Consider the following 12,807-nt stretch of genomic DNA (forward strand, 5'->3'; position numbering starts at 1 on the left):
GCCTAGTACTAGAACATAAGATACCTAATTCTGAAACTAAACCCCTTTTTTCTCCCTATGGCACTGACAGAATGAAAGTAACAAGAGCAGCTTTGATAAAATGATTGAAGCCATTAAAGAAAGCAAGAATGGCAAGAAGATTGGAGTGTTCAGCAAAGACAAATTTCCAGGAGAGTTCATGAAGAGCTGGAATGACTGCCTCAACAAAGAGGGCTTTGACAAAGTAAGAATGCTCTGAAAACAGGCACACTGAGGGTTGAGAAGACAAGATTGTGAGGGGCTTCCGCAACTGATGGTGCAGAGACTTTGTTTTGGGAAAGCTGTATATTCATTCATATTTCCATTTTCATTTCTTGTGACTTAGTGGTAAACCAATTCACTTTTCAGTTAGGAGTGAGGCATTCAGGAGACAGTTCAGCTACTCCAGAGGGAAATTGAGGAAAATCTCTTGTCCAAAAAAATTTTTTTTCTGTCTACCTTCAGCCTTTATAGAAACCTCAAGAGAGGCATTTACATTTATACTTTAAATGATGTGTTAGTTCAGTGCCTCTTAGCATACACCAATGACCTGGTAAAGAGTTCTTTCAGATGTTTATTCAATCCAAGAAGAGAATATTTAGATATTCTGCAAACTGCTGATGAGTAGTTTGCTAAATAACCAGGCATAGTCACTGATAATATTTGAACCAGGGGAGAGAGATTTCTTTAGGGGTTCTGTGTCTGCATGTTAGGAACTGTTTTTCCCTTTGACTGCAGATAGACATCAGTGCAGTTGTGGCCTATACCATTGCTGTAAAGGAGGATGGAGAGCTCAATCTAATGAAAAAAGCAGCTAGCATCACCTCTGAGGTCTTCAACAAATTCTTCAAGGAAAGAGTCATGGAAATAGTTGATGCAGATGAGGTAAATTGGGGGTGGGAGTGTCTTTTTACTGTTTTAATGAAGTAAGTCGCTCCCATGCAGTGTTTTTTAGGTTGTGTTCAGCTACCTTTGGTAGATAAGTTGGTGGTGTGTAATTGTGCCAGCTCTCTTTGAGAATAACTATAAACATCCACTGTAGTTTCTGGAGCTTACCCAGTATGTCACTTGAGAATTCTTTGAATAGCTGCAAATTCCACATATTCCCTAAATTGCCTTTTGCGTGTACACCAGTGTGTTATCTGTTGCATAAACCACTTCATAGAACTTCTTTGGCATCCTGTATGATATCAGGATATATGTTGTCTTCAAATGGTCATGTCCAAAAACCCAACACCCTTCTGCCACCCTATAGTAAATATTGTTTTATTTCTGGGTATTTTTATAGAAAGTTCGACACAGCAAACTGGCTGAGTCTGTGGAAAAGGCCATAGAAGAGAAAAAATACCTAGCTGGGGCAGACCCTTCTACTGTGGAAATGTGTTACCCTCCTATCATTCAGAGTGGTGGCAACTATAACCTCAAGTTCAGTGTAGTGAGGTAAGTATGAGAATTTCAAAATATAAAACAACCAGAGCACTTCAGCCTTTGGCCTGTTTTTTCTTAGACTCAGTCTGGGATTCGAAAAAGTAGGAAGAGAAAGAATAACCATTAGCCTGCCTCCTGCAGGCTATTATCTTTTTATTCTATGTAGAGTTTAATTTTATTTCACAGTTATTCATTTCTTACTTGAGTATTTGATTGTAAGCATTTTCCAGATGATTAAAAATGACAAGAAAAAAATGCAAAGCATGTTTAAAAAAATAAAAATCTCACTGCTGCTGCTACTGCTAAGTTGCGTCAGTCGTGTGCAACTCTGTGCGACCCCATAGATGGCAGCCCACCAGACTCCTCCGTCCCTGGGATTCTCCAGGCAAGAATACTGGAGTGGGTTGCCATTTCCTTCTCCAGTGCATGAAAGTGAAAAGTGAAAGTGAAGTTGCTCAGTCGTGTCCAACTCTTTGCGACCCCATGGACTGTAGCCCACCAGGCTCCTCCATCCATGGGATTTCCCAGGCAAGAGTATCGGAGTGGGTGGCCATTGCCTTCTCCTAAAAATCTTACTAGATATATCATAAATATTCCCCTTCTAATTTTTAAAAATACTGTAAAGAATGCTATTCGTCAGGGCTGTTGGATAGGTGATGGCTTACCATCATACTGTTAGATTATAATGCATAAAATTCAGTATAACTTGCATATCTGGGATACAACTTTCCATAGCCTTTATAAACTGACTTGGTGTTTTTTTTTTTTCTCTGACTTGGTGTTTTTTTTTTTTTTTTTAAACCCGTTTAGGTCATTTTTTCTGCTTCAGCTTTGGGATATAGTGGGTCAAAATCATGATTACAGATGTGTATGCTAGGTGTGCTAAGGACTTCACAAGTTTGTGTAATGAGATGCTTTCTCCCTTTGGTCTCTAGTGACAAGAATCATATGCATTTTGGGGCCATTACCTGTGCCATGGGTATTCGCTTCAAATCTTATTGCTCAAACCTTGTTCGCACTTTGATGGTTGATCCTTCTCAGGAGGTTCAAGAAAATTACAACTTTTTGCTTCAGCTGCAAGAGGAGCTGCTAAAGGAACTAAGACATGGTAATGTGTGCCTTAGATGAGGTTTAGAAATTATGTAACAAAAATGTAACATTCATGGGACTGTTTATCCCTGAGGCTCTTGTACTGTAAATAGAATTAGATTTTACTAACCTCCAATCATCCTAGCATTTAGTTCTTCAGTGTACTTTTCTTTTATGTAGGAATAGTTACTGTGGTTTTATATTGATGTTTACAGAACCCTTTCTGACTGGTTAGATCTCTGTGTTCAGATCTTCATAAAATACCATGCTCTTACTACTTTTCTTTAGAAAGTTCTGAGTAGTAGTATCTCTCCCAACAGACTATGTAATGTTAATATCCTATATTGAATGAATACCAGGAATCTTAGTTTGAGAGCAGAACTAATGACAACCCTGCTAAGCAAGCTACTGCTTACTTAAAAGCAGAGCATTTGGCACCTCTTTTGCCTTGAGACTCCCCACTCCCAGTTGGCTAAATGGGACTTTATGTTCACCACCTTTAAACAACTTTGTAAGCCCACTTAAAGTTTCCCACAGCTTCCAGACACCATTCCCTCCTGATACCTCAGGTCAATCTTGAGAAATCCAACTGGCATTCCATAGTCCTAGGTTGTTCAGTGAGAATAAAAACTCCTCTGAGGCTACAGTACTTGAACTACTCTGGCTTGAAATACATATTCTTATCCTAAACCTTGAAAAATTAAGTCCAGCATTCTTCCAACAGTAATTCACCCGTTCAGTAGTCTTGTTCTTCAAAATGTATAGTAAATTTAATGTAATGCCATTTATTAACTCTTAAATTATTTCACTGAGACCAGCTAGGGTTCCACAGTCCCCCTGGAGTGATTCTCAACAGTGTAATTAAAGAATGACTGGGTGGATTGTTTTTTAAAATGTACATTTCTAAGCCCTACCAGCCCTGCAACTGTATTCCTTATTGTGTGTTTTGAGAAACCCTGCTTTACATGACTTAACGAGTGAAAATAATGTTGCTTTTAAAAATGTGATTTAAAAAAATAAAAAATAAAAATGTGATTTAGTAATTAGTCTCCAACTAATAAAAATAAAGGAAAATAAATAAATAGAATTCAAAAAAATAAAAAATAAAAATGTGATTTGTAGTTTTTTCCTGAAAGATACTTTAATGTCCCATCTGTCTTGTCCTTAGGTGTGAAGATATGTGATGTATATAATGCTGTCATGGATGTGGTTAAAAAGCAGAAGCCAGAGCTGCTGAACAAAATTACCAAAAACCTAGGGTAAGATGCTGTGATATACATAGTCACTGTCAATTTTCATGAGTGGCAGTTAGGCAAAGTATTCTTAGATGATTCAACCAATGTTTGTGGACTATTCAACTTAACTGTGTGCCGGACACATTGTGTTATCAAAGAATGTATGTAAGTTCATGGAGATCTTTTCAGACCAGTGTTGTAGATGTTTCAGGCTTAAATTACAAATGTTAAGACATTATATACAATATTTCCTCCCTTAGAACAAATCAATTCATATTTGCAAAATAAGCACTCTGAGATATCCAGCTATTTAAATTCTTAAAGTTTTTATTTACTCCAGTGTTTCTCGAGTGTATTTGATCATTGAACACCTAGATATACTACTAACATATTATAGAACCAAAGACATTTGAGAAACAAAAGCTCTAGGCAGGCTCCTTAGACGAAGCTAGTTGGGATATATTGTTTATTTCTGGACTTCTGTGATGGACAAGAGGAAATACATTGACCTATACTAAGTTTTGGCCTAGGAGACTTAGTAAATCCAGTTATCAACATTCTACTAGAAATTATCTCTTATTCTAGTTGTTATACATTCTTGGTAGTGTGCCCTTTAACAACTCATCAGTAGTGGCAAGTTACTTAGCTTGTGTGCCTGCCTTACCTTGAAAATTAAAATAGGATGTAGTGTACCTGACTCAGGTTAGAGGCCTTTTAAGCCTATTGTTGAAGTTTCCTTCATTTCTTTTTTAGGTTTGGAATGGGCATTGAATTCCGTGAAGGTTCTTTAGTAATTAATAGTAAAAATCAGTACAAACTAAAGAAAGGTGAGTTTTACATGCATACATTAGAAAAATACCTTTTAAAATACTTTCCCTTAGTTTCATCTCCCTCTATTCTGTATAAAATCACACTTCTCCAAACTTTCACAGTCATTCACTGATTCCCGTTTTGCTGGTTTAGGAATGGTTTTCAGCATCAATTTGGGATTCTCAGATTTGACTAACAAGGAAGGGAAGAAACCAGAAGAGAAAACCTATGCCCTGTTCATTGGAGACACAGTGCTTGTGGATGAGGTATATATTGCTTCTTTCATGAACTGAATATTGAAGTGCATTTTTAACCCTATGGTTCTCCCTTTTTTAAAAAAATGAAAGTATAGTTGATTTTTCCAGTAGTCCTGTATGGATGTGAGAGTCCCTTGGATTGCAAGTAGTTCAAACCAGTCAATTCTAAAGGAAATCAATCCTGAATATTCATTAGAAGGACTGATGCTAAAGCTCCAATACTTTGGCCACCTGATGCAAAGATCCGACTTATGGAAAAGACCCTGATGCTGGGAAAGATTGAAGGCAGGAGGAGGAGGAGGAGGTGACAGGATGAGATGATTGGATGGCATCACCAACTCAATGAATATGAGTTTGAGCAAGCTCCAAGAGATGGTAAAGGACAGGGAAACCTGGCATGCTGCAGCCCATGGGGTCGCAAAGAGTCAGACATGACTGAGGGACTGAACAGCAACAAATAGTTGATTTTACAATATCATGTTAGTTTCAGGTGTATAGCAGAATGATTAAGTTTATATATATATATATATATATATATATATATATATATATACACATATTATTTTCCATTTTAAGTTATTAAAAGATACTGAGTATAGTTCCATGTGGTACATAGTAAATCCTTATTTACTATTTATTGCTTATCTATGTTATGTGGTGTTTTTTCTTTTTATCATTTGTTAAATGCTAGCTAAGGGGAATTAGAGATGCCTCTGAAAGCCTGACCTAGTACAGCCAGAAATACAGATTGTTTAAATGAAACTCTTATCACATTGTGGCTTGAACCTTGATTATGATAATTTCAGGAACTGATTCTATAACAGAGCTGAGGTTTTTTTTCTTTTGTAATGGCTTTAACAATCTACATACCATGCAATTAAAGTGTACAATTGTGACTTTTAGTATATTTACAGTTAATGCAACTATCACCATAGTCTAGTTTTAGAACATTTTCATCACCTCAGAAAGAAACCCTGTGCCCATTAGCAGTCACTCCTCATTTCCCTCCCAGGCCTAGGCAGTGACTTCTAAGGATTTGCCTTTTCTGAGCATTTGGGTGGTTTTTGTGACTGGTTTCTTGTTTCTTGAGGTAACCCTGTAATGCTATGAACCTTCCCCTTAGCACTGCTTTTACACTGTCCCATAGGTTTTGGGTTGTTGTATTTTCATTTTCATTCTTCTATCCATATTTTGATTTCTTTTTTTATTTCTTCTATGATTTGTTGGTTATTCAGAAGTATGTTATTTAGCCTCCATACAGTTTCGATTTCCTTGCTTGTGATGGGTCTGTTAAGATCTTCTATTTCTTTCTGGTTCAGTTTTCGAAAGTTATACTTTTCCAAGAATTTGTCCATTTCTTCCAAGTTGTCCATTTTATTGGCATAGAGCTGCTGGTAGTAGTCTCTTATGATCCTTTGTATTTCAGTGTTGTCTGTTGTGATCGCTCCATTTTCATTTTTAATTTTGTTAATTTGGTTCTTCTCTCTGTTTCTTAATGAGTCTTGCTACAGTTTGTCAATTTTGTTTATTTTTTCAAAAAACCAGCTTTTAGCTTTGTTGATTTTTGCTATGGTCTCTATAGTTTCTTTTGCATTTATTTCTGCCCTAATATTTAAGATTTCTTTCCTTCTACTAACCCTGGGGTTCTTCATTTCTTCTCTAGTTGCTTTAGGTGTAGAGTTAGGTTATTTATTTGACTTTTTTCTTGTTTCTGTGACTGGTTTCTTTAACTTAGCGGGAACTGATTTTTTTTTTTGCCACTATATTTTTAAATAGAAGGATAATTGCTTTACAGAACTTTGTTGTTTTCTGTCAGACATCAACAAGAATCAGCCATAGGTGCATCCGGTCCCCTCCTTCCCATCTGCTTCCCCATCCCACCCTTCTATATCATCACAGAGCCCCTGTTGATTCTTAATGGTAGTAAATATTTCAGTGTTCTTATATGAACACATTTATACATTAATTCATTGAATCCTTATAATAATTCTATGAAGTAGATACTCTTATCCAAATATGTAGATAAAGCAACTGAGACACAAGAAAGTATATGTACCTTGCCAGATGTTACAGAGCTCAAAAGTGAGTGAGCCAGGTTTCAAATCAAGCCAGTATTCTTACTCATTATCCCATTGTTGCCTCCCAAATTGCAGTTCCTAGAAATGTGCATTTGTGAAGATAACTGGTTTTATGTGTTGTCACAGACTTTTTTAGTGGCAGATGATTCAAAGCATGGCCCAGCTAGTTACTGGGTTCGAAAGTGAAAGTATATCATTTAAATGCTCTTAGAGATGTCTCACTTCCTCTTTGTATTCCAGGATGGCCCAGCTACCGTTCTCACTTCTGTGAAGAAGAAAGTGAAGAACGTAGGGATTTTTCTAAAGGTAGGAAGAAGATAAAAATGAGTGGTGAAAAGTTGGACACAATGAAGAAGTAAACAATAATGGCTAAAATAATTAAGACTTGAATTTCTGATGATGGTTTTTTCCCCCATAGAATGAGGATGAGGAAGAAGAGGAAGAGGAGAAAGATGAAGCTGAGGACCTGTTGGGAAGAGGTTCCAGAGCAGCTTTACTTACAGAAAGAACACGAGTAAGTTTACAGTTTGAAAACTACTTCAGTTTCCTGTTTGTCATGGTTCACAGGTCCTCATAACTTCAGTTTTCCCTTCTTTAGAATGAGATGACTGCAGAAGAGAAGCGAAGAGCCCATCAAAAAGAACTGGCAGCTCAACTCAACGAGGAAGCAAAGAGGCGATTAACTGAACAAAAAGGGGAACAGCAGATTCAGAAGTAAGAGTTTGCATGGAGTAGTGAGATTATCTTAGGGTTATATATGATTTGCAGAAATTTCTCAAGAACATTTTTTTATTCCCACTTCAGAGCTCGTAAATCTAATGTGTCCTATAAAAACCCATCTTTGATGCCTAAGGAACCACACATTCGGGAAATGAAGATCTATATTGATAAAAAATACGAGACTGTAATAATGCCTGTGTTTGGCATTGCAACACCTTTTCACATTGCCACAATCAAGGTACTGACATTGAATCAGGCTTCATTCGAATAATTCCTTAAAATAATTGTGCTTACCATACACGGCTGTCCTGACTGCATGTCTCTTCTATTCTATGCTCCTGGTGACTCTACCTTTCCCATGTTACTGACTCCCCCACCCTGCTCCCTAATCTCCTGCTATTATTTTCCTTCCTTTCCCGTTTACACTTTGAAGAAAATTAAATGATCTAGTCTATAATCATACTTTGCTTGTTTCTCTTTGAACTTGAAGAACTGTTTAACCTGTTGTCATAAATATGGCACAGAAAAAGAACTTTGGGAACTCAGTGATTCTTTTAGAAACACACATTTGGTCATATAAAAAAATAAGCTAAATACATGGTTTATTAATTTTAGAGTAAGGATTACAGGCTAAGTTTAGCTGTCAGTTTGTAACTACTAACTTAATTTTAGCATGTCTATAGCTACCTTCATCTAGGAAATAAATCTGTTTGGTTTTTTTGCTAATGCTTTTCCTTTCTTTGAACAGAATATAAGTATGTCTGTGGAAGGAGATTATACTTACTTGCGAATCAACTTCTACTGCCCAGGCAGTGCTCTGGGCAGGAATGAGGGCAACATCTTTCCCAACCCAGAAGCCACTTTTGTCAAGGAAATGTGAGTTCCCAGGGAAACAACCACCCTCCTATCCCTGCTGGCCGGTGCAGTACCCTCAGAAACCCAGAGAGTGCCGTGTTCTCCCACATCCTAGTGAATGGCGGCACCTTCCTCAGTCGCACTTGATTAGGAGGATCACCTTACTAACCTTGTACTGTTTTGAGGTTGGAACCTAATTTAAATCTTCATAAAGATATTTTATCCTCACTTGACATATTTGTTGATAAAATATCAGATGTGTGCCACACTGGAGTCTGTTTATTCTTGAAGTGAAATAGGATCATTTGGGGAAGTTTATGCAGGATTTAAAATTTAAGTGTGACTCCCCCACTCAGTGAATTAGCTATTTATAACATCATCTGTTTAAGAGAGAGGAAGGATTTTTTCATCTTTCCAGACATTATTTCACCACTCAGTGGTACCTTTTTCTCCTAAAAGGTATTAAGCTAGTTGTAAAACACAGTAATGGGTGAGGGTTACCTGGCATGATAAATTACATAAGTGCTCCCCTTTTTCTGTAGTACATACCGAGCTTCAAATATGAAGGCACCTGGAGAACAGACAGTTCCAGCCTTGAACCTTCAGAATGCTTTCCGAATTATAAAAGAAGTGCAGAAGCGTTATAAGACTCGGGAAGCGGAAGAGAAAGAGAAGGAGGTGAGCCTGAACAAAAGCAAAGTGCCTTTGTGCAAAAGGACACGTTGAGGGTTTGGGGACCTGGAAAGAGATGTGAGAATTCACGTTGATTTTCATTCTGCTTAGGGCATTGTGAAACAAGATTCACTGGTGATCAATCTAAACCGGAGTAATCCCAAACTGAAAGATCTGTACATTCGCCCAAACATTGCCCAAAAGAGGATGCAAGGCTCACTGGAGGCCCATGTCAATGGTATGGATAATCTCTCATGTGCCTGGGCTTTGTCTTTGGTGGCACATCTGTAGTAATGACAGACCAGATAACATAGTAGAACGTGCTGGGAGGAGTCTTAATTTGACATACTGTGTGGCCAGACAGAAAGGAAAACTCTGTACCTTGTTGGCATTCCTTCTGACCCTGTTCAAATCAGCCAGAAAAGATGCAGTACCTTTTGGGTTAACCTGATGATATACCTTGATACTTAGCTGCTTCCTTCCCCACCCCCTCCCCACCCAGGTTTTCGCTTCACGTCTGTCCGAGGAGACAAAGTGGATATTTTGTACAATAACATCAAGCATGCTTTGTTCCAGCCATGTGATGGGGAAATGATTATTGTCTTGCACTTTCACCTCAAGGTATATCTGTCTGTCAGCTAGATGTGAGCTCTTGGGCAAGATCTTACTATCACAATGTTTCTTTTAAAAAAGTGATGAAAAATATCACCTGTCATATAAGATCATTAAGGGCATTGAATAAAATAATGCTTATAAGGCCCCCAGTGCCTGACATGTCAAAGATGCTGATCATGTTTGTTCCTTGGTGTGATACATAATGATCTCCAGAATATATAGGTCTTTTCCACATTCCTGTTTCTGAAATAGAAAGTTTTTGCTTTAGACAGTTATCAACATAAATCTCCAGAGTCCATTCTAATAAGTAGGAGTACTTTAAAAAATTTATACTCTTATATTTCCAAATGTCGTCATGATGACACCTGGAGTGGTTTAACTATTCTTACATAAATGCTATGATTTCTAGCATAGATATTTTAATATTTTCATGTTTTGTTGTTATTTTTCCTGTGTAGACTTCTTTGTGAAATAAGTCTTAAAATTTCTTGTTCTTTCTACTTTCTGTCTTTAGAATGCCATCATGTTTGGGAAGAAACGGCACACAGATGTGCAGTTCTACACAGAAGTCGGGGAGATCACCACAGACTTGGGGAAACATCAGCATATGCATGACCGAGATGACCTCTATGCTGAGCAGGTGAAATTTGGTATTTTATTTGTAGGGTAGGGAGGTAGGATTCAGGCTTCCCTGGTGTCTCAGCAGTAAAGGAATCCTCCTGCAATGCAGGAGACACAGGAGATGTGAGTTCGATTCCTGGGTCAGGAAGATCCCCTGGAGAAGGGCATGGCAACCCACTCCAGTATTCTTGCCTGGAGAATCCCACTGACAGGGGAGCTTAGAAGCAAAGAGTTGGACACGACTGAAGCAACTGAGCATGAGCTAGGATTCAGCACAGATCTGAGCTCAGTAATTGTTTCATTTTATAAGCCACTCCAGAAACTATGCAGAACTTCTCAAGTATCTGCTGGGATGTTAGAGTATGTTGGCTTTGAATTAGACTTAATTTGTAGGCATAACTCTACAATTAATTTTAGCAGCCTGTAATAAAGTATCCATGTTAGTATCATAGTTAACAGAATTAGGGACTACAAAAGCACTTCATGGTTTTTGAAGGGATTACTATTAATAAGTAAAGTGATAACTAAAGTTAATTCGTATTTCTTCTACAGATGGAAAGAGAAATGAGGCACAAACTGAAAACAGCCTTTAAAAATTTCATTGAAAAAGTAGAGGCTCTAACCAAGGAGGAACTGGAATTTGAAGTGCCTTTTAGGGACTTGGGGTAATGTGTCATCTTCTTTTTGATCTTCAGAAGAATTAGTTATTCTTCCTTTAGTAAGAACTTAGCATATCATATCATGTTCTTTTTCCTATGGACATCCATTATCTCTTGGAAATGCTCAAGGGCTGGTTGAATAGCTAAGACTGAGAGGCTCCCTCTGGAAGTGAGTCTCCAGCAAGTGTGCTGGAGTTTTGTTTGGAATGGGAAAGGAAAGAAGCCTGTTGGGACAGCAGCAGTTTCTCTTGCAGTGAATCCCATCTTATGTGAGTCTCTTATTGTCTTTCAGATTTAATGGTGCTCCCTATAGGAGTACCTGCCTCCTTCAGCCTACTAGTAGTGCACTGGTAAATGCTACAGAATGGGTGAGTATTTCTGACCTCTTTTTAGGGAGAAAATTGTTTAGAGAAAAGAAAGCAAGAGGGTAAATGTTTTGAAAACTAGGTCCTTATTATATCTTAGTATTTAAATTTTTTATATTTACTTACGTTAGATATAAAAATTGAACAAATGATTCTTTAAAAGTCTCTTTAGTTTTTAGAGGTAGTTTCTTTGCATAGTTTCCTTAAATGAATTCTCCCTGAGGGAGGATTTCAATCTTATAGATCCTTTAACCCGGGCTTCTTGGTATGTTTTATTGCTTTTAGTCTTTGCCCCCAAAGAACAAACAAAAAACAGTTTAGTTATCCTTTGTGTGGTTGTTTTTAGATCCTGAAAGCATTTGAAAATGCTAGTGTTTTGTGGGAAGTATATTTATGCAAAGAGTTCCTTTCTTCCCGGACAGCCACCTTTTGTGGTGACGTTGGATGAAGTGGAGCTGATTCACTTTGAGCGAGTCCAATTTCATCTGAAGAACTTTGACATGGTGATCGTCTACAAGGATTACAGCAAGAAAGTGACAATGATCAATGCGATTCCTGTTGCCTCTCTTGACCCCATCAAGGAATGGTTAAAGTAAGTAGGCCTGCCAGCAATCTCCTGTCCCACAAACACAGTTTTATAGAATATGAGTGTGGTATGTTATATGTAAAATCTGTTGGTATACTTAATGAAACTGTCTTTGGGTTGTTACCAACCAGGACTTGAAAACTTGGGATCTGTTAGACATAGAGCCACTTTTTCCTGAATACCCAGCAGTAGTTCAGACATGCATGTGAGTGAAGTCACTTCAGTCATGTCCAACTCCTTGCAACCCATGTATTCAACACATATCAAGCTTTGGAGCAGAGGCAGGGGGAGGAGAGCGAATGCACTGGGGTCAGTCAGTTCAATTCAGTCACTCAGTCATGTCCAACTCTGTGACCCCATGGACTGCAGCACGCCAGGCTTCCCTGTCAATCACCAATTCCCAGAGCTTGCACAAACTCATGTCCATCAAATCAGTGATGCCATCCAACCATTTCATCCTGTGTTGTCCCCTTCTCCTGCCTTCAATCTTTCCCAGCATCAGAGTCTTTTCTAATGAGTCAGTTCTTCGCATCAGGTGGCCAAAGTATTGGAGTTTCAGCATCTGCATCAGTCCTTCCAATGAATAATCAGTCCTGAGACTGATTTCCTTTAGGATGGACTGGTTGGATCCACTTGCAGTCCAGGGAACTCTCAAGTGTCTTCTCCAGCACCACAGTTTAGAAGCATCAATTCTTCGGCACTCAGCTTTCCTTATAGTCCAACTGTCACATCCATATATGACTACTGGAAAAACTATAGCTTTGACTATACAGACCTTTGTTGACAAAGTAATGTCTCT

At 38.1% G+C, this 12,807-nt stretch overlaps 1 protein-coding gene across 1 annotated transcript in view; it reads left to right on the forward strand.

Annotated features, from left to right (window-relative positions):
• SUPT16H (SPT16 homolog, facilitates chromatin remodeling subunit) overlaps positions 1-12,807 on the forward strand; it is a 35,996-nt gene that overhangs the window by 14,408 nt on the left and 8,781 nt on the right. The window contains exons 4-22 of the mRNA XM_020893329.2: positions 71-223; positions 757-903; positions 1,307-1,458; positions 2,382-2,554; positions 3,704-3,794; positions 4,524-4,597; positions 4,734-4,846; positions 7,156-7,221; positions 7,334-7,429; positions 7,514-7,629; positions 7,720-7,873; positions 8,384-8,511; positions 9,033-9,168; positions 9,274-9,400; positions 9,665-9,783; positions 10,292-10,417; positions 10,951-11,063; positions 11,350-11,425; positions 11,845-12,014. Coding sequence (XP_020748988.1) covers positions 71-223; positions 757-903; positions 1,307-1,458; positions 2,382-2,554; positions 3,704-3,794; positions 4,524-4,597; positions 4,734-4,846; positions 7,156-7,221; positions 7,334-7,429; positions 7,514-7,629; positions 7,720-7,873; positions 8,384-8,511; positions 9,033-9,168; positions 9,274-9,400; positions 9,665-9,783; positions 10,292-10,417; positions 10,951-11,063; positions 11,350-11,425; positions 11,845-12,014 — 2,330 coding nt within the window. The remainder of the gene's footprint in view (positions 1-70; positions 224-756; positions 904-1,306; positions 1,459-2,381; positions 2,555-3,703; positions 3,795-4,523; positions 4,598-4,733; positions 4,847-7,155; positions 7,222-7,333; positions 7,430-7,513; positions 7,630-7,719; positions 7,874-8,383; positions 8,512-9,032; positions 9,169-9,273; positions 9,401-9,664; positions 9,784-10,291; positions 10,418-10,950; positions 11,064-11,349; positions 11,426-11,844; positions 12,015-12,807) is intronic.

The sequence above is a fragment of the Odocoileus virginianus genome, chromosome 6 (genome assembly GCF_023699985.2).
Source record: "Odocoileus virginianus isolate 20LAN1187 ecotype Illinois chromosome 6, Ovbor_1.2, whole genome shotgun sequence".
Classification (NCBI taxonomy): Eukaryota; Metazoa; Chordata; class Mammalia; order Artiodactyla; family Cervidae; genus Odocoileus; species Odocoileus virginianus.